Here is a 22,858-nt window from a genome sequence, read left to right as displayed (position 1 = left end):
GCATAAGAGAAAAAAAATCTGGATTTTCAGATCCCAGTTTGAGTTTTCCGAATTGGCTATTAGAAATGTGCATCTTTTCATTTGTTAACTGGAGCAGTTTTGAGTAGTCTTTAGATCATTAAGGAACTTAATGATGACATTTCTGGAATAATTTTTCAGGGCTGAACTGTAGCGAATGGAAACTCAAAGTTATTGGTTGCATTTTTTCTCTGCTAAGATCAAATTATTTAGTATCTCAATAACAAAATAAATAGAGACATAATAGATCATACTTCAAAATCAGCTGTTGTGACTTTTTTTTTTTTTTAAATATCAGCTTTTCCAGAAACCTATAACAAACCTTTTTGGCAGATAACTCTGTGCACCTGCAAAACAACGGAATGACTTGCTAGTCCCCAAGTGCTTCATCTATCCTTGGACTAGGAGGTATGCATACGATAAACTTTTCAGCTTCAAGATTTTACATTTTTAAGCAAGCTTAAAGTTTGTGGATGGCACTGAAGTAACAGCTTTGGACAATGAAATTCTCTTTATATCTAATCACATAAAATGATATGGGGAATATATATGTTTCCCTACACTGAATACTGCCAATGATCTGCTGTTTACCTTGGGCTAGCTCTGTGAGGCAGTTGATAGCTCTGTCACTGTGACCCATGCATTCCTTTGTCACACTCTCAGCAAAGGCTCTAAGGGGTGCTAAATGACATGGACACATGCTTGACATTATCATCTCATTTTACGAATCTCACCAAGAAGCTTTGACTGGGCAACCTTTGTCACAACTGACCTGGATGGGATTTGAATCAGTGATTTAGAGAAAAGAAGGGCTTCATGTTGTATTACCACCCCTCTGAGCCATGCAGTGTCATTTATCTGTTTTTTGAAAGGAAAAAAAACCTGCCATTTTAAAAACCATGACAATGATTCAGAGTAAAATATGTTAAAAAATAAAAAGTTGACAAGAGAACAGATTTGAGAACTCCAGCTGAACTCTTGCATGCACCCACTCCATTGCGACTAGCTATTACAGTAAATATGAAAACTGAAATCACCTGCTGTGTAGAGCCCCTTGTGATACCTAGGCACAGCAGGAGAGACAGGGGTGAGGGAGGATAGAATCTCAGCCTTAACTGTGAATTTCCTGCCTTTGGCTGGTTTATGTCATCACCTTACCATTATTTAAAAGGTAATTTTGCTTGTTTGAGACTACAGAAACTTGAGAGTTAAACTGCTTGGCATTTTATGGGGAGGAAAGCTTTGGCTTAAGTTTCCTTTTACAAGAGTAAAGATTTGACAAGTTTGGCAGCTGAGTTTATGTATTAATATATTTCTCCAGGGAAGAAAATATATAGAAGATATAATTTCTTTTACAGGCCACACAACAGAAAATTCCAAGGAGGCCTCTCATTGAAACATTTTTGACGTTCACTTCCTCACAGCATATAATCTAAGGGGATATTTTCTCATTTTGATGCACACAGATTTATATACATGTAACTCCAACTGGTGCCATCCTTTGGAGAAGAGACTTCCCTTCAAAAAGGAGCTTGAAGCTTTTCCTTATCTTTTCTTTTCTGGCTATTGCCCCATGAAAGTATCTGTCAGTGCAGACAAATGTTAATGCTTTATGTTTTATAGGTCAGCTCCTCCAGAAAAAAGTGGAGTCCATGGTACTTAAACAGATTAGATATATAAAAGGAAATTAACATAAAGAAGATCTATAGAACTCAATAGGTTAATAGCAAAACTGCAATGTGGACATTTGTCTGCTGCCTGCAGGCCATTCTGACTTTTCAGGTGATGTCTATACCAGGAAGCACAGCCACTATAGCACTGCTTCTGTGGCTTTAGTGGTGAAAGGTCCACTCTGCAAAGGATTTTGAGATGTTAAGCCTTTATTCTGAAATAGAGCAGGAACCCAATTTTTTAAAAATTACACCAATGAAACCTCTACTTCTATATCATTTTAAATAGTTGGTCTATATTTGCCTTTTTTTTTAATTTTGTGCCTATGGTTATATATAACAGGAAACAACATAAAAATGTTGCTATACATTTTACTTCAAAATGAAACATTGAAATCATTTTTTCCGCCTGAATATGTTCAAAAAGGGCATTCAGATGCCATTGGAGCCTGTCCTTGCTCTTTCTATATCTTCTCAAAATTTGAGAACTCCAGTTCTGTAAAAGTTTTTTAATGCAGTTTTGCAAAATGTTCTGGAAGAATATGACTGTATCAATGTTCTTTTCACCAACTCTAACTGAAGGAGCAAGTCATTTAAAACCGCAATGGATATGACATTTAGGATATACTAAATTATAAGATCCCACATTGACTGAAGTTGTTCTGGGCAATCAAAATGGTTTTATACAGTCTATAAAACTTACAATTCTTTGTCTCACCTAGCCAACATTGATATGCAGCTACCTATGGGATGAGAAGACAGTGATTCCTACAATCAGAACACCTCACAAGTGTTTTGGGAGAGGAAGTACAAACTTAATATATGCAGTAGAAGCTACAAACCAGGGCCCTTTTGAGTAAAAGATACCACAAATACTTGAATAGGCCCTTGTCTATGTTACAAATTCTGTTCTAAGACACAGAGCTAGCTTAATTTTGGAGTGTGAAAGTGCCAAACCCCAGAGCTCATGCAGCTGTGATGACAAAACTCCAAAGTGGCCAGTCTCTCATTCAGGGGATGTCTACACCAGGAAGCCCAGCCACAATAGCACTGCTACTGTAGTTAAGGCAGCATCAGCACTGCAGTGTAATAAATATAGGCTAACAGTTTGGTCAAGGTTTTAGCAACTAATTTCCAAAATGTCATCCCAGAAACCTGATGCGAAAAGTATATAGAATATTCTAGTTGTTTCAGCTGAAAAATAACCTCAATGAACAGTACAAAGTCCCTTAAACACACAGGGAATTAGAGAAATACTATTTCAGAAGGAAGAGATCCATTTGCTAAATCACATCACTTCACTCAGCCTCACGGTTCTCTTTTGGAAGTGTCCAATCTGAGTAACAACTGGGCTGACCCTGCTTTCGTGAGGAGGGCAAAATGCAAGATGTTAAGTTTTGAAGGCTGTTCTTTTACGGGCAGTAAGCCCAAGATCTGACATAATCTCCCACATTTTTCGATTGTTTCCTTAAAGCCTACTGGACTATGAGATTGTTCAGCATAAAAACATTTTGCATCTGGTTGTCAAGCAACAGATGCTCATTTTACAAATAAAAAAAGGGAGTGTGTATGTGTGTTTGAAATGCCCCAAGGAAAATTAGCCTATGGGTAACACAAAGCAGATTGGGGGATTACACAAAACAGCTTTTAGTATGCATTCTATTAAGACAAAATAAGGATGCCTGTTTCAGAGGAAACAATGTGTCACCAATGAGAACAAATTAATTTAATGTCTAGTGAAAAAATATTATTTGTCCTGTACAGCAGTTTCTGTAACAAGAAAAAAAGCCCATTAGGCTTCATTAATATAAAATAGACAAGTGCAAGGTAAATTCAGCTCATTATCTTGTTTGAAATGCAATTCACTCTCTATTACCTGAATCCATCTTTATTTGTCTCAGTGAGATGGCAGGTCCCTCCATTCTGGCATGGATTCTGAATGCAGGCATTAATGGGCATACTGCAGTCTCGACCCTATTGGGGAAAGTTCAATAGAAATTCAGTTAGTAATACATACCATCTGGACGAGTCTATCTTGTTTTTCAGGTCTTATTTTTATTTCTCCATTTGCACCATATCTCCATTTGGTTTCCTGTAGCAGGGACAATTGCCAGAGGCAGACACTCTTGCTGTGTAACTGCACAGAAAAGCAGTAGTGACAGTGGGTTGTAGTGCTTGTCCTCCCCACCCACCGCTGACCCAGATTTGGTCACTGGCCCACAACCTAAAAAGGTTACTGACTGACAAACAAAGCCAATTCTGACAATTAAAGGCCATATTCAAACACAAGTAAAGTACTTCAAATTATATCTGCTTTTTTAAAAATGAATTTTCCCTGTTTAACATAATTGTTCATGCTATGAGTTACAACAATAATGAAGTTTAATAGTCTTTACAAGAACAGAATGGTTCCATGATCCAAAAGTAGCTGTGTACAATATAGGAGAATGGGACTCCTACTTTAACATATTTAGGAGCAGGTTTCACAGCTTTGTCTTTGGCTGGAGTTAGGTTAATATCTTGCTGATCTGGCTGAATCCAGAACAAAATGCAAATGTCTATAAACCTGCAAATGCCACCTTGTGCAAATTCCTTGTCCTATCTTCCCTAGCTTCCTCTTTGTCTTTTGAGTCTTTGAATGTTCAAGCTACCCATACACTGCAATTTTGTAAAATGGATCTGCTCCTGATGGATACTGAGTTCAATACATATAGATTCAACTGCAGGATGAATACGAGGCTCCTCAGGGTAGGGACCAGTGTTGAAGACAGTGGCTGAGGTTCCTATCATAGATGCTGTGCAAATCTGTACAAACAGAATGAGCCCACATTGTTTCAGGCTCGTCAACCTCAGATGGCTGCAGAATCTGTTTTAGTTAGCTGAGACATTTTCAAAGACCACCTGTAGATGTGAAAGCTGCAGAGAAATGGAAAGCTAGTTGACAACTCTCTGTCCAGGCTGCTAATCACATGCATTACACATCCAGGTGCTTTATACTCTCGCATTCCCAGTCACTGGAGGTATGAGTCTCACAAATGCCAAGATATTTATCCTCTACACTATCAGATGGGAAATAACATTCCCAGTTTACAGAGGGAGAAACTGAAGAGAGATTAGACTCAGAGAGTAGAACAGGACCAGAGGAAGCTGCCCTCCCTTGCATATGATAGAGAAGATCTCAATGGATTGGGGACGGTTCCTCCAGTCAAAAAGCAGAAATGCTCTTTGGATGTTCAGAATCTGAAGTGAAGGGTTCAGGAAATCAAGTTCCAAAAAGGAGGAGACAGAGCTGATCAAATACTGGAATCACTGGGAATAAGCAGAGGCCACTCCCCAAACGAAGTATCAGGAGCAGACATACTAGTGCTTCACTCAGGAACTGGCACAGATTCTTTCTGCTTCATACATACTGAAGCATCTGCCAAAAATCTTGGCATCTTCCATTTGAAATACTGAGTCTCAGAGGCCTCAGGGGAGAAAGTTGAAAGTGAAGAGGGAAGCTCATGCAGCTTTTGTTTTGGCACCATGTGTTTCACAGCACTTAGGGGATGCCGGCCACACAGAGCTAATAGGCTGCCACCCACTGCAATGTTGCCTGTGCTTTGTCCATCTGTGTTGCAAATCCTATGTGCTTGGTCGTGTTAGCCTAGGGAGGCTGGGAACATGCCATCTTTAATATTTCTCAAATGTTCAACACAAATGCTTTTCCATATCCCTGGTAAACTGAGTATTTTGCAGATGATTCAATACTGTAGATATCATTGCAATTTCACATGCTCTCTCTCTTCTCTTGGCATCACAATTTGAAAACACTCTGTGAGCTAACTAACCATAGCAACAAGCAAAACAAAAAGCTAGCATTTGGGTTTTTTTCAAAAAGTCCTAACAACATCCTTAGAGCAGCTTTTCAAACAGTCAATGTAGCATAATCCCATTACTTTTAATACAGTTGGGCAGACTGGCTTGAGATTTATAGGAAAAATATTAAGGATCATAGTTAAAATGAGAGCATCTCTTTTCCAAGGCATCCTCTGACCTCACATATTTAGTGGACAGTTCCCAGTCTTTTATTGAATACACCTGTGTTGCTGGTTTTCCAGGGCCTCTGGCAACATGGAAACTGAACAATGTGTTCTGCTGTGTCAGGCTGTTGATTATTTCACTAATTTACTATATGGCATTAGGTAAATCAGAGCCATTTTACCTTACTTTATCCCATTTGAAAGCAGTAGGACACCTGTGTCTCCCTTGCAAACATGAGTCAATTGTTTGCACAACACCTTCAGGTCCTTGAGATAAAGGTGCTATATATGTGAAGTATTTTATTACATAAAAGACTGTGAAAATATGTGACTGTTCTGAGAGAGATGAGACTGTTTAAAATACTGGTATTGATTAATCCACAGCAAACTAAGGATCCTTTACTTCTGAATAAGATCATTCATAATGTGCTTTAATGTGCCTTCACACCTTTAGTTAATTTGTCTTCCACATAGAAGAGCCCTAAAGACATGTTGAAAATATCTTTCAAATAATTATGGCAATTCTCTGGTTCCAATTTACAATGAGAATAGGGAAACAAGGAATTTATTTTAGTGTCAGTTCAGCTCATATTGAACATTTGCGCTAAGACTACTGGTGTGTGAATCAAGACTGGACTGGAGAAAGAGGTAGAAGACCTCAAAAGGTAAACTCTTTTTAGGTAAACAAAAGGGGATCCCTCTAGTCTTTGACTGAAACACTTTCTTTTTAGGAGCTTCTAATTCTGCTATAAATGATGATAAGGCAAAATGCAACACCCTAGAAACATTTTTGATGATGGCTTTCATTTCTCAGCTGGCCAGACAGAACACACACACACCCATATATTGGCTTCACACATGCCCATGTAAAGCTGGAACTCCTGCATTGACCTCAATTCGCTCCAACTTCAGAAGAACTGTTCTGGTTAAAAACTCCTCGAACTGAGAACAGAACCCAGCCTGAGGTACTTAGAAAGCTTCACTCCTTTGTTTTAGACTCAACACTGATTGAAATTGATTAAATTGAGTAAAATCAATTGTACTGGACTGTGTTATATATAGCAAGTTGTTCTTCACTATACTTGTCTGAAATTTTGGAATCCAATGCTGGCCTCTATTTGTATTTGATCCTGGAAAATGTTATGGCACGAACAGCAAAAAGCCACTGAGAACTGGCATAAGCCAACAGAGAGTTGGACAATAGGGCAAGAACAAACATGGGCGATGCAAACATTTGTTTTATTCAAAAACACAAGTTTTTGACAATATGTTAATCATTTAAACTGGTTTCTGTGAATGATTATTTTGTTTATGGAAAACTTAAATGTCATATGCAGGGTTTTGCAGCACACACATTTAGCTATGCATCCCGATATTTTGCATTTTCCTCTACCTGTTTCTAAGAGAGTCAGGCAAGCAGGAAGCAGCATGTAACACATGCCACATGCCACAGAGGGCTTGATCCTGTGCTACTGAAATCAGTGGCACTTTTACCATTGAATGCAATTGGTTTAGGATAGACTTCAAACTGAAGAAACAAGGGGAACCTCAGAGCAAACAGTTCACAGATAGCACTTCAGGCTATGGAGTATCACATGAAGTGTCTCAACAGTTACAAGAGACAAAAAAGTCTGATTATCTGTGATAATCCTTAAACAAAAAGAAAGCCAAAATTTGTCAAATTACTTGCTGTAAATTACTTCTCTGGCTCTGCTTTAGTTCATAAGTCATAGGTAGCTTTCTTTCACCAGTGGACAACAAGGGCCTACTGATACAGAAACTATTACTACATATAACAATATTTAAGGAACTCATTACACATACTGTAATATCACTGTATTTTATCATGTAAAATGCACATCTGGATAAGATTTGCACCTTGTTTTTGAAAGACAGACTTAAGAAAAAGGAACTTTCCTTGTAGTAAGTAACTGAGTAGCAACATCCAAAGAGCCAAGCATACTCAATGATTTGTTCCCTGTGGATTGTGTGTCACCTCAGAGCCCATCAATGAGCTATGGTAGAGTCATCCTCAAATCAAGGCATTATCAACAGTGTAGATCATGTGCAGACTTTACTTTTGCTTTAGCTCGCTAAGCAGCAAAGCAACAAAAGCTGCTCTTACTGGGTGCATCTACATGTGTTATTAAGGTGACGTGATAAACTCCAGTGCAGTTTGCACCAGCCAGCTGCTCCCAGGTGCAGAGTCTGCAGATGCTCCCAGGACTACAGCAGTTTAAGTGGGGGTGGAGCAGCCCGGGCTGACAGCAGACTTGGGGTGGGGACCAGCCCTGGGGTCCAGGTGGCGGCACTGTGTGGCAAGGGGGCTGGCTGGACCATGAGAGTGCTGAAACTGCAGAGGCAAGTGGCTAAACCCCCAGGACTGCTGCCACCCTGAGGCCTGCTCCGTCCTGACTCAAACTGCTGCGGTCCCAGTCATTGCCACGTGTGTTTCTGTGCAGCAAATGACTCTGCCATAAGATAGTACTGTTTCCGACAATACTATCTTATGGCAGAGTTAATTAATTTACTGCATTTTAATATTGGTGCACATGTAGATGGTGATGCTTTACTGTGGAGCTAATTAGTCTACTCAGCAGTAAAGCACACGTGTGGATGCACCCACTGCATTTCCTTTATTTAGAATGCACACTCCAATTTCAAGCAGCTGATTTTGGAAAAATGTGCATGTTGTATGCAAGAAAACATGGTGTTTCCATCAAAATGCAGCCAATATTTTCAATTACCTTGATTTGTCCATACTCAGATCCCTCATAAACGTGCTCTCTGAAAATAGCCCAACTGCATTTTAATAGCATAAATATTCAGGGACAGTACATTTCAAAATCACGTACACAAGAATTGACACAAACTGAATTTAGACTTTCTTCTGTATTTTTGCCATGAGAATTTGTGCACTAACCAAAGGAGTAAATGCCTGAAGTCCCATTTTACCAGTACACACAGGTCAAACACCTAATTCTTCAAAAGCTCTTCACATTCATAACAAAGGAATTTTCAGAATTTATAAAATGAAGTACATATGAAAGAAACAGAGGAACTCAGTTAGCTCTCATATAGTTCCTAAGCAAGAGGATAAATAACCTGGATACGTTTTTTATTCAGAATTATTCAATTTAGTAATAAGTTTTCTTAAGGAAAGGCACATGTCTGCCTCACAAGCTAAATTTACTAGAGTAAATTTTCTACTCTGGTTTTAGAAGGTGACTTACAAAAAACAAAACTTGTGTTTGTTCCGAAAAGCATAAAAATGTGGAGGTTTGATAGGTCAAGAGATAAACAACTAAATATAATAATCCCTTTTATTTAAATCTTGCAAGGGTCCCAATTCAACTTAGTTACATGAGAATAAAATTGGACAATTGCCTCAGCTTTGAAGTAATTCTGTGATTATTTCATTTACAGAGATCAAATTTGGTTTAAAGACTGTTACCTACTGAAAATGTGAAAAAACCTACTGAATGCATTTCATCATGGGGTAGCTGACATGTAAGTAACTCCAGAAATAATCAAGAGGATGCCAACTAACTACTATCTGCAGAAAGATGAAGTTACAAGACCTACTGCTGATTCCTTATGTTGTTTTAAGAATGAAATATTAGAATTATCCTTATAAAAGGATGAAAAACTCCACCATCCCTCCTTGGCTTGTTCTCTGTAACATTAATCTTCACTGAGTCATGCTGAGTTTAAAGGTTATTGAAATGTTACCAGAGACAATATTTTCAGGGTAAAGAAAGTGATAAAACAGAAGGCATAAAAGTGATTATTCCATGTAAACAGGACAACCACATTGTAACTAAGAGAAATTTCCTGTAGCTGTAACATATGGTGGCTGCAGTCAATAAAAGATCATTTTGTTAAAAAACAACAACAGTATAATTCTTTAGTGGGCATCAGATACCATCAATGACAAGAAGTTAGGGAGAAGTTTGTGCCTCCATTGAAAAAGACTAAAGGAGCTCAGAGTACTCAGGTAGGCAAAATCCAGAGAAACAGGAAAAAGAGCAGGAGATAACATTGTACTTTTTGGCCCTTTGAATTAGAGGAACAGTGATCTCCACAGCCTCAGAGAGATACAGAGATTTATAAGGCTTCCACGAGCTGAAAATAACAAAGCTTCATTCTAGATAACTGCATTCTTACTCGATAGCAAAATATGTTTCTGATACACAAAAGCAATCTAGAAGAATGAACTGTGGGGACAAAGAAAAAGGTTTACAAGCAAATGTATACAAATTCTTAACTTTTCTCACTATATTAATAAAAGACCGTGTTGAAACTGAATATAGAGAAAACAGATGGTACAGTTTTCATATATTATTGCAGATACTAATTCAAAGCAAATTCAAAGACTTTTAAATATGATCTAGGAAGACCAATGGAGACCAATCAATGCAATGCTCAGCATTTTGTAAAGCTGGTTTGTCCTGGCTGGGGCTGAGCAAGCTTAACCTGAGCAAGCTTAAGCTGAGCAAGTTTAACCTGCTTGGCATGATTGGCTGTGGCCCTAGAGTTAAAGACAGTTTATGCAGCTATATTCTGGCTACTCAATGTACCTCAGTCTTGACCCATCACAGGTTCAGCTCTGATTTTCATGCATCTGCCTTATTTGCTGCTCCGGCCTCAGCTTGGCTTCTGTTCCTGCCTGGCAGCCTCCAGTATCTCAGATCTCCTGGTCTGGGGGACTGTTCTGACAACAGTTTCTGGATCTCAGACTCCAGCTTTATTCCTACTTCTTGATCTTGACCCCTGGGATCTTGACCCCTGGCTCAGCTCAGCTCCTTACTTCAGTCTTTTGGAGCTCTGATTTATTCTGCCAGACTGCCTATATCAAAGTTCTAACACTTGGGAAGATAATGCACCAAAACACCAGTTACAAAAATGCCATATGGATAACAGAATCCATTAATATTCCAGATATCAAAGTAACACACACATACCCCACAACTAACAACCTCATAAATATCATTCTACTCAACTTACCGGTATTCAGAACAACGCATCATAAACCATCTTTACTGCACAAGAGAAGACTACATAAATCTGTCATAGGATAAGCTTAAAGGGCAACTTACAAGCACATAATCCAAAATTTACACTACCTTTACATGTTTATTAGTTCAGAAATGCCATCCAAATCTGCAATATCTACTGGCTTTAGTAATTTAATATCCTGCTGCTGTGAAATTAAGGAAGGACAGATATTAATGCATGACTCTACTCACTGCCATAGAGCCATCTCACTGGTAAGGGAAACCCCAAGATTCTTAAACTTAGTTTTCATTAGTGTGCTGATGTCTCCGATATCCTTTTTGATTGCTCTGGTCTTGCAACCATACCTGCATGGGGCAGTGGGACTCAGCAAAGACATAAAGGTCCCCCTGCACAGATATGATTTTAGGGTGAAGGCATCAGTGAATATATGAACAATGAGGTAACTAAAACAAGACAAAGCTATGTGTCTTCATCCAAGGATAGGCTGACAGAGTGAGAGAAGAGGAAAAAAATTTAGCTGCAAGTAAGTGAAAAAGAAAACAAACAGAAACAAACATAAAACCCCCCACCTTTCTGAGAAAGGGAAATTAAGTTTAAACTTTTGAAAGTACATTAAGAAGGGGAAAAACATAGAAACAAAGTATACAACAGCTTCCTTTTAATACCTATGTGAGGTAAGATACATGGTGTAAGTAGACATTAGGAGAAGCAAGAGGAATTTGACAGAGATGGCTAAGCAAAATGATGGGATCAAGTTAGCTATCCAATCAGTGTAGCTAACATAAATTTGGTAAGAAAAGTTCATGAAGTCCCATTTATAACTGCTATATCACTAAGCTGTTGAATTGTGTAAGAAACCAATATTATCTGTGTTGAGGCTGTTAAGAGAAAACAAAACTTAATTAAATGCAATGTACAAATAAAATCTAATTTAAAAAGCATGTCACCCTATAATGCGAACTGCTGCACAAAGTAGATGGACTTCTTCAAAGAAAGGAATATGTGGATCAAACTAGGTGCATATCTTTGTGAAGAAAATGTCTGGATCTCAGTGACAATCAGAGATGTTGACTATAAGACAATCAAAATAGCTTTAAAATGCATGACTAATCAAAATTCCTATGAAAGGATGGATATGAAATATAGAGCTGAAAACCAGTTTATTCACTGTACTATTCTGGTCCCATTCATGTTTTACTACAGAAACCTCTTGGGATAAAGGATTTAATGGCAAATGACACTGCTGTGGGAAGTACTGCATGTACATCACTGTACTTCACAAAACTGAAGTCACTCAGATAGATGTCTGTTTTTCAGCACATCCAGGTGTTGCAGTTTCCTAGTTTACCTTATATTATCTACCCAAAATCCAGTGACTAAAGTTCAGCTTGGATAAACTGCAGATGATGCTAGTTGGCAGGGTTAAGCAACAACAAGTCTTGGCAGGGTTTGTGCCTGATCCATCTGCTAAAGGCATGTACAAAAATTATTTGGCATGGATAATAGCCAACTACTTTTGGCCCTGATTATTCTTAGATTGCCAGGTAGAAGCAGTGACTCCTACAGATTTTGTTCATCTGTTACTTACAAAAAGGCGGCGTCTACTCTTTGTCAGTGCAGACTCTATCACAATCTTTCATGCCTTTTCCACCTCTAGGTGAGATTACTGCTTGTGGTGATAAATAATCTAATGTCTAATTATCGTGACTATTAAAAAGCTGTACTTTAAGATAGTTATTATTAATGATCTAATTAACTTAAAATGATATGAAAAAATCATTCTGGTCACTTCTGGGTTTTGGACTAAGTTTCAGAATGGATTTGATGCCAACTGGACCAGCTCATTCACCCAGCCAGCCAGCCATTTTCTTTTCTTTTTTAGATATATGCTTATAAGCTCTCCTTTCACTGACACAATAATCCAATTTAAATTCTTCCCATGATTGTTCAAACACATGGTGAGAAATATTAGTGGAGAAACACCACCAGAAGTGTTTGAAGGAGAAAAGATGAAAATTAATATATTTAATTTTTGTTCCACCAACATATTTGGATGACTTACCTGCTTCTGAAAACTTTCACAGCATTAGTGACTGTAGTAAAAATACAGCGCAAAGTTATTTATATCCCCATGTCTTCAGCATTGCATAGTTATCTTCTGTACCAGTCTGGCTTCATCTGGCACCTGATTAAACAATAATTGGCCATGGCAGCAGCACTTTTTAGTGACTTCCTTGTCCTTGTTAATAAATCACAATTGTCAATTCATAGTAAATTAGGCCAATTCTGCTCTCTTAAGCCTCATTTTATTTAAATCAAAAAGATTTATGATTCTCCAGAGTATGCTACACCTATCATTGTCTTAGTAGCTAGTAATGCAGAATATGTCTGTCAAAGTCAAGGTGTAAAGATATAAGCTATTAGTAAAAGAAATTCTGACACCAACTCTATAAGTAGGAAACTTGATTCTTGGGGGATGATTGAGGTTTACCTATCAATAATATATGCCCTTGTATAAATCCAGATTTTGTGTTTGGAGCTCTGTGTGCATAAATCCACTGCACTGCAACATTTCTTATGGATAAATGGCTTCAGGGCTTTCAATCAGGAGAAAGGAAAGTCTACCAAAGGAAAGTATGTGTACTGTACTAATGGACAGGAAGCAGTCTGCTTTAAATCCAATACTAACACCTGTGGAATACTCCCAAAGACTTAATTTACTTAAGTCAATCAATATCCTAGCTCCTGTTAAAAATAAATCCAGTACTCTTGAATGTCCTTATATAGATATTCACAGACATAATATGTACAAATTCTAACAAACAGACACAGAAGGATTTCATTAAAATATCAGAATTATAATAGAAAAAAATTAAAGATGGACAAATGCTTTCATTTTCTGTTATGGATTTATAGATTGTAAGGGGCTAGAATGGACCTCAAAGATCATTCGGCCTAGCCCTCCTGCACTAGGCAGGGAAGACAATTGGGGTCAGGTGACCCCAGCGAGGTGACCGTCCAATCTCTTCTTGAAGATTTCCAGAGTAGGTGATTGCACCACCTCTGGAGGGAGTTTATTCCACAGTCTTGACACCCTGACTGTGATGAAGTTTTTCCTAGCGGTAAGCCTGAAACAGTCTTCCAGGAGTTTGTGGCCATTACTCCTGGCTTGTTGTTCACCAACAAAGCCCTTGATGTATTCCCCTGATGTAGTGGTAAGCTGCTACCAAGTCCCCTCTCAGCCTTCTCTTTTTGAGGCTGAAGAGTCCCAAGTCCCTCAGCCTTTCCTTGTACATTTTGCCTTGTAAGTCTCTGATCATAAAGGTGGCTCTTCTCTGGACTCTCAAGCTTTTCCATGTCCTTTCTGAAGTGTGGCACCCAGACCTGGACACAGTACTCCAGCTGCAGTCTCACCAATGCTGAGTAAAGCAGAAGAATCACTCCCTTGGTTTTGCTTGAGATGCATCGATTGATGCATCTCAGAGTATTATTTGCCCTGCTGGCTATGGCATCACACTGACAGCTCACGTTCTTACTATGATCTATTATTACCCCCAGGTCTCTTTCAGTCATGGTGCTAGTCAGTTTGGCGCCACTGAGCCTGTAAGTATGTTGGGAATTGTTCATGCCCAGATAGAGCACTTTACACTTCTCAATGTTGAACTTCACCTGGTTTCAATCTGCCCAACTTGCCAGCCTGTCTAGGTCCACTTGTATCTGCAGCCTATCTTCAAGCATGACCACACTCCCTCATAACTTGGTGTCATCCGCGAACTTGGCCAGTGAGTTCTACACCCCACATCCAAATCACTGATAGAGGTGTTGAAAAGCACTGAATCAATCACTGACCCCTGAGGGACACCACTGGCCACTTCTTGTGAGGACAACACAGATCTGTTCATTAGAACTCTCTGGGTCCTACCCCGCAGCCAGCTTCCTATCCACCTAACTGGCAAGCAGTTAAGCCCACAATCCTCCAATTTTCCCACGAGAACATCATGGGATACCAGATCAAATGTCTTTTGGAAGTCAGGTATATACAGTGTCGACCTCCTCTCTCTTATCCAGGTGGCAAGTTACCTGGTCATAGGAGGAGATGAAATTGGTAAGACAAGAGCTGCCCACAATGAAGCCATGCTGGCAGTCATTCAGAATGCTACCTTCAGCAAGTGTATCACATATAGATAACTTGATGAATTTTTCCAGGATTTTCCCTGGGATAGAAGTTAGACTAATTGGCCTATAGTTGCTCAGGTCCTCTCTCCTCCCCTTCTTGAAGATGGGCACAACATTAGCCTTTCCAGTCTTCAGGGACCTCCCCCATCTGCCATGAATTCTGGAAGAGTTTCTTCAGAGGTCCTGTGATGACTTTGGCCAGCTCCTTCAGCACTCTTGGATGAAGTTCATCTGGTCTGCTGACTTATAAATGTCTAACTTTTGTAACTGATCATGCACCAGCTTAACGTCAACAGTAGGAAGGCGGTCATTCCCACTATGCCCATTTTGTACCCTATCTAGCGTGATTTTCCCCTTAGTCCAGGGAAATACCAAAGCAAAGTAGTCATTTGGGAGTTCAGTTTTCTCCTGAGTGTCAGTAACCAGATGTCCTGAGTTGTTAAGCAGTGGCCCCACGCTTCCATTTGTTTTCCTCCTGTTCCCTACATACCTAAAGGAGGACTTCTTATTGTCCTTGACTTCTGTTGCTAGTTTAAATTCAGTTGCTGCCTTAGCTTTTCTAATCTGCTCTCTAAAAGTGCAGGCCATTGTTGTATAGTCCTCTTTGGGGACTGTCCCAAGCTTCCATTGTTTGTATACTTCTTTCTTCTTTTTCAAGAGGACCATGATATCCCTGTTAAGTCAAGAGGGCTTCCCAGCCCTTCTGCAATCTTTCCACCACATGGGAATGGACTTCTTTTGTGCTTCAAGGATGATGTCCTACAGGAACAACCACTCTTCATGCACTCCTTTCACCTTGAAAAGCTCCATATCATCAACAGATGCACACCCACCTTTGCCTCAGAGTGCTAGCACGGGTATGGGGGCTGACAACTCTCCCACCCCTTGAGCAGCCAGAGGGAAAAGCCTGGGATGATGCAGGCAGACTTCGCTAATGAGAAAGTTTGGCTGGGGCCTAGCAATGCCCCACTCAGCTCAACTCTGTGCAAGGGAAGGGAGGGCTGTTCTAATGCCCCCCAGCTTCTAGCCTGAGCCACTGCATGCATGTGTCTGAATTTCCTCAGTCCAGAGGGATTGTCTGTATGGTTGGAAATCAGTTCAGCCTAGCCAGGTTAGATTTACCTGCAAAGGTTGAATCAATTCAGGCTCAGGCTTTTTGAATGTCTGTCCCTAGGCATAGAGAGCTACACCTCCACCTTTATACTCTATTCAGTCTATTCTGTGCAGGACATAACCCTCTATAGCTACATTCCAATCATGTGAAGAGTCCCATCAGGTCTCCAGAATCCCTCCTAAATTGTAAAGCCCACTGGAGAGTAGGAAGGACAGCTCCTCCTGCTTGTTCCCCATGCTGCTGGCATTAGTGTACAGGCACCTGAGTCCTCCAATTGAGACCTCGATTTCCTGTCATGCTAAGGGAGAACCATTTCCTCTGCTCTTGCAAGAGTGGCTCTCCTAGTGTCCCCAACTTTGGAGCTTTCTTGTGTGCTGGTCCCCAGGCATGCTCCAGTGAATGTTTCCTCATCCCCCGGCAATCTTAGTTTAAAGCCCTTATTTATTATAGGTGATTGTAGATGCCACCAGGAATAACAGATACAACATTTTCAGACAAGAATGTGATTTTCATGCTGACAAAATACTACTTTGGTGTGATTCATTTCTCTCATAAAAGTTGTAACATCAGAATATGTCACCACTTCACAAAAGACCGTGAGATGAGTGATGGCCATAGGTAGTGTCATACTCCATTGCTGGGCATGGGCATGGTTAAATCACTTGGGTTAAATCATTTCAGAAACAGCAAGTAATAAAAAAAAATTAAATTAAATTAAAAGATGACCACTTTTTCTCCTTTTAAAACTAACAACAATAAAAAAATATCAGTAACTACACGTTTTGTTGTATGAAGGCAGCCTAGCTATCACCACAGGAGCTAAATTTAATATGGGCTTGTTCAAAACCTGTGAATCTTAAACTGAGAAGTTTCTAGGCTCCAATTTAGCCAGGCACTTACCTATGTGAAAAATTCCACTGGTACCCACTGAAGCACTTAAGCTTCAGCAATTTGACTCTAAAGCCTAAACTTCGTGCTTGACTGAATGGGAACTGCTGGTAGCTTTGAAAATAGTTTCTCTCACCATGACTTTGAGGGCAAATTAAATAAACCTTATGCCATTACCTTTCTCCTTGAGCTGCTGAAGAAAATTTGTATTTTGCTCTTTTCCATCCAAACCCAGAACCTCTCTTCTTAATGCACAAAATGCAAAAACAACTTTTAAAGACTAGACACTGCCCATCAAGAAGTCATGGTTCTTATGAGTTGGTATTGGTGAGGGCTGTGCTAATGTGGCCATGCTCACCGCTTCTAGCACCAAGCTAGCTCATTCAAAGTGGCCATGCCAGTCCAGTTTGCTGAGAGCAGCTATATCCTAGAATCTTTTGTTAACATGTGATTTTATTTTTTGACATTCTACTTCTGCTAAAGCCTTAGTGTAAATGTAAGTTGACTTAACATGCTTTTGCCAAAACACTTTTTCCTCTGGAGAAAGTCTATACAACCTGTGCAAGGCTTAGCAACTGCTACTGATGCTAGTGGGCAAAAACTGACAGTATGAAAGAGCCAAAGAGGAAGAAGCTTGGAGACAACCGTATCACTTGTGTGATGTACCAATTGGTCATTAATTAAATGACCAAATGGTTCATTCTTAGGTTACATACATCCTTAACCTACTAGTTCTGTTTGATGGTAAGTGATTTACTTTGACTTTTTAATTAAAGTTGTTTTCCTTACAGACTTAAACTGCCTATAGCAGATCTACCAATTAATCCATTCCCAAGGAATGCAAAAATAAGCAATTGCCCTCAAAGTACAGGTAACACTACCAAACTCTACTCAGCAATGGAACTGGCCAGAGGGCTATGACCTTTTGGCTAGGGACAGACATTCAAAAAGCCAAAGCCTGAATCGATTAAGTCTTTGCAGGTTAGTCTAACCTGGCTAGGTTGAACTGGTTTGTAACAGCACAGACATTCCCTCTGGACTGAGGCAAACCTGCAGCCAGGGGGTGCTGGAATGTGCCCTTGGCTGCAGGGAAGCTGTGCTGGGGGGGAGGGGGAGGGCCAGCCCGGACTGAACTGGCCAGAGAGGGGTTTAATTCCCCCCTGCCTGTCCCACTGGCAGCAACCTGAGCCAGGTCTGCTGGGCACTCCTCACTTGCTGCTGCAGTGGTGGGCCACCATGGCTCCTGAGACAGAGGGGGACAGAGGGTGGTTATTCCCCCCTCTACTCCCACTGCCCCTGGGGGACTGCAGCCGGGTCTGTCTGCCCTGACTGCCACTGCCACTGCTCCCTCCCTGCAGGGGCAAGCAGTGGAATAAGGCCCCTTCTGTCCCCTCCGCCAAATGCCAGAGAGAGCGAATAACCCCTGTTCCTGTCCCGCCTCCCCAAGGGACCCTGCCCGCTGGCATCTGGCCACACCCTCGCCTGGCTGCTGGAGTGGGTGGGGAGGAAGCAACCATGACAGGGGCAGCAGTCCCTGTCACAATTTCCCTTACTGTGAGCCTATTCTCAGCAGCAGGCTGCAGGGTGAGGAAAGCTGCTGTGAAACACAGATGCCACTGCCAGGGTCCCTTGCGGGGGCAGGGATGGGGGTTAGTCCCTCTCCCTCCAGCGTCTGGGTGGGACTTATTCCATTGCTTGCCCCAAGCAGGGAGCAAGTGGTGGCAGTGGTTGGGGCCAGAAGACCTGGCTGAGGTCTCCTAGGGGTAGAGAGGAGAAATAACCCCTCTCCCTGCTCCCTCTGTATCAGGGGCCATGCTGGCCTGCTGCTGCAGCAGTGAGGGGCGAGCACCTGGCAGACTGGGCTCAGGTCTTTGCTGGTGGGATAGGGAGTGGGGAATTAAACCCTTCTCTGGCCAGACTCCTGCCCCTGCCTGTCCCTGCTCCAGCTGGGGAGCAGAAGAATGGTGCCAGCCCTGCTCTACTGGAGCAGAGAGCTCAGCCCAGAGAGCATGCCGGGATGCTGGGGGACTCTGGTTTAAGTTAAACCAGGAAGGGGTCTGGGACCAACATTGCATGAACTGGTTTGAGCCAAATCAATTAAGTGTGATACTCCATTCAACCAGGTTTATCTCAAACCAGTTTCAGCCATTTTGAAACTGGGTTACGTGCACTGAATGTCTGTTCTATTACAGAGTTAAACCAGTTTCTGGTCACTTAAACTGGTTTATGTGTAATGCCTGTCTCTAGCGTTTAGATACAGTCAGTACCAAGGCTAAACAGGAAAAGTCTAAGGGTAACAGTTGAGAGCCTAGCCCAAGAGGCTCGAATACCAGAGCATTGTGTTGGGTGATCATCTGCTTGAGTTGATTCACTGTGGTTTTGGGATTTGGTGAGCCTAAGAAGAAAATGAAGAGTTAAATACACAGAGCCTGACTAAGCAGGAATAGAACAGCTGATAAACAGCTGAAGGACCAGGACCCCAAAGGAGGGAAAGGAATTCATACCTAGTGTAATAACTAAGGCAATGACTAGATTAAGCATGAAGGGAAATTCAGATTCAATATGAATAAAAGCTTCCTGAGAGTGGAATGGGAAAGAGAAAGGAGTGGAGCCTCATTACTTCAGACATGTAAAGCGAATTGGACAAGATGCTAGTAAAGGTACAATGGGGAGCAGTGCTGCATTGACAGAAGAATGTGGAAGATGATTCAGTAAATTGTCTTTCTAGATTCTGGGCCATAACTTCCCAGCTTTATTTGGCTGCTCACCTCTTATTTCTGATGCAACACTGAACAATCAGAGTGAATGCCTCAAGCTGCTGAACATCTGCTTTCTTGCAGCCCTAATGCAAATGGAAGCACCTCCTCAGATTTGGATTCATTATTAAAACTCCTCATTAGACCATGCCACAATGCATTACAGGGCTCCTGGTGGGTATGTGTATGCCTCAGTACCTTCAGCCAGCAACTGTGGCCTGTAATCCTTCCTTAAGCTTTTCATTTTTATGCTTCTGTAGATGTAAATCCTCACCTTGTCTAAACCTTGTGTAATAGGGAAAAAGACACTCAGAAAAATCAATAGCTAACTGATGCACAGTAATATCTTGGGAAGCTTGAATAAATTTTGTAAGCATATACAGGAGAACACTACACTAGCCCTTCCCCCTTTCCAGTATTCTTGCTGTGGGACATTGTATGAAATTACAACCCCTACTGCTGCCACCGGCCCTTGCCTACAACATTCATATTCACATACAGAGACTTTTATTTTGAAAGGCCAACCATTACTACTCCCTTATCTCTCAACCTCTTAAGCTTTCATTATCTTGCAGAGAGCAGGAAATGCTTCTCCCACATCCATTAATAACCATTCTAAGTATTGTAACTTAAAAAAACAACACTCTTGGCTTCTAAGGATGGCATCACAATGAGGATGTGAATCTAATTTATTAAGGCAGAACCACCTAGCAGCAGCACTGTTTTGCTGCACTGATTTCTTCACACTAATAAAACTTGGCAAGATACTTACATTCCATTGTCTCTCCCCTCTATCCTGACACATTAATGGAAAGAGAGGCCCAGATAGGATAACACGTAGAGACTGAGATGTTTGAACTCTCCTTCATATATGGAAGAAGGCAGTCTAGCTTCAAGAGTTCTTTCCAATGTCTCCTCTTCCTGGAATTCAGACTAGTGGATTTATTCTTGCACTGACTGATGTAGAGGGAGATTTATACACATATATGAATAGAGCCAAAGAAACAAAAGCAAGGGATTGTATTTCCAAATGGTATTAGTCTAAGAAATGAGACCTGACATGTTATCTCATACAGCTGACATACCTCATAAGCTAAACTCTGCTCGCTTACATCCATCCAAACCCCTCTCAAGTCTGTCTAACTGAAGTTAGACAAATATAGGATGAACAAGGCCAGGCTTTTAAAAACATTTAGCTACTCAAGCTGTTCAGAAAATGATGGTGTATGCAAATATTTCATTAAATTGTTTGCTTTTGAGTTAATTTTGTTAATTTTACAATATTTCTAAGGCACTTTCTGCTCTGTGCCTAGGCACCCAATGCATTATTTATTTAGCACTTCATGTGTTCAAGAAACATATCATTTTCTCTTCCAGGATTCTATGTTTCCAGTTTAGATTTTGGTGGAGGGAAAAAATAGTTACCGGAGCAAAATTTTGATTGGATTAGTATCTGAATTTCACAGCTAAAACATGCCGCAGGCAGGGTCTTGTCTCAGTAACTGCTTCATCTACAATGTCACAGAGCCTCATCTAGGACTTTTCCAGTTGAACTGTCCTCCTAAATCAGTGGTGCCCAGCATCTCAGCCCTGCAGGCCAGGTCAGTCCATGGACCTGATCCAGTGTGCAGAGCCAGAGCCCAAGTTGGGTTTTACCTTCAGCCCTGGCCCCATGTATAGGGCCCTTTCAACTTGTAAATTTTCAAGCAATGAAGTGGTGGCAGTGTTAATTGCCACTACTCCCCTGCTGTCAAATATCTGGACCCTGCAGGGACCCTGCAGGCCAGAAGACATGGCTCTGCAAGTTGGATCTGACATGTGGGCTGGAGGTTGAGCACCTCTGTCCCAGCTCAATATTTTCTTACTGGATTATATATGGCAAATGGGGCCTTTCAACAGGTATGTGATGATCAGCACAACAGGTATGTGCTGATATGGTATGTGTAAATTAGGATATTGCTTGAACTTAATCTAGAATGGAACTGAAAGCAAGTGGAATTTGTGGAACCATAGTGTGATGACCTCACTTCAGTAACATCAGTGATGCTTAAGATATGGGCTGTGTGTTTTATACTCTGTACTTTCTAAATAATGTTCACCTTCAACCCCAGAGAGAGTGACTTGCAAAGTGATGAAAGAGTTGGATCACAGAGCTTGGTTACACTCTGATCTGGGTTCCATTCTATTCAAGCAATCATAGTTTAGAGAGAGCATGATGGTAGGAAAGAGATACTCTTTCCCTTAAATATCCTTATTTGGACTTATTCCTTCATATTAGGCACAGCATGTTCTGCTCTTCCTTTAATTGTGGGGGAGGGAGGCTAATGACAATATTACTAAATTCATGTTGATGATTCTTTTCTTCTGGTTCCTGCCTAAGCTTGGACTAGAAGGAAGATACTAAAAAGAATTAATAAAAGACTCCATGTCATACATATCCAATGATATTGTTAACAGAGAATAGCAGTTAGAATACACTTATTCTTAGCAAGAGGCAAGGATTTCTTAATGTTTCTTAGGGTATTCTTAGGGATATCTTTTATTGGACCAACTGCATATTTGGAATAGAGTTAGACAAGCTTTTAAATGCAAAACATTCTTCATCAGGTTATTGTTACCATCATTTTCTTCAGATTTTCCTACTATACCTACTCTGAGAGCTCATTCTCATTCAAATAACCTCCCAATTTGCTTGTCATTATATTTCATTCTAACTTATCCACTTCCTTTGTGCTACATCTCATAGTGATTGTGTAAAGCACTTACTCAATAGGATGTGTGAATTAAAACTGTGCTATTTTCTTGTTAACACAGCTCAGCATTTAAGGCAAAGAAAAACCAGAGAAAAGTACTTCAGAACCCATTTTATGTCACTTCATCTTTTTTCAAATATCTCATAGTTCTACACAGAAAAGAGGAGGTGATATAACTGTAAATATGTATGTATATTTAGTATGAAAGTGTAAGATGTCAGGATTTCTATGGAAATTGCATTAAGTAAACTTAAGTTACATAGCTTCATGTAGCTTGTATAACATCCTGAAGATATCTCTAGTAAATCCTGTTGGTCCCTACAGGTGGCACTCTTATACTAGCTACTGACTACACAGAAACAGTTTTTAAAGAGAAAATCCTGAAGGCAAGGTTTCCTGCATGGCTTATCTGTAACAAACACATTCATCAATGAACTTGTGG

The 22,858-nt window shown here is 40.5% G+C and overlaps 1 protein-coding gene across 5 annotated transcripts in view; it reads right to left on the bottom strand.

The window, feature by feature from the left end:
• The window catches only part of SLIT3 (slit guidance ligand 3), a 964,832-nt gene that overhangs the window by 93,172 nt on the left and 848,802 nt on the right, over positions 1–22,858 (bottom strand). For all 5 annotated transcript variants that reach the window (XM_019487139.2, XM_019487141.2, XM_019487140.2 and 2 more), the window contains one exon: positions 3,565–3,662. In XM_019487139.2, the coding sequence (XP_019342684.1) occupies positions 3,565–3,662 (98 nt within the window). The remainder of the gene's footprint in view (positions 1–3,564; positions 3,663–22,858) is intronic.

Source organism: Alligator mississippiensis, chromosome 9, assembly GCF_030867095.1.
Source record: "Alligator mississippiensis isolate rAllMis1 chromosome 9, rAllMis1, whole genome shotgun sequence".
In the NCBI taxonomy this organism is placed as follows: Eukaryota; Metazoa; Chordata; order Crocodylia; family Alligatoridae; genus Alligator; species Alligator mississippiensis.
Note: the sequence above shows the minus strand (reverse complement) of the source record. Positions and strands in the feature narration are given on the sequence as shown.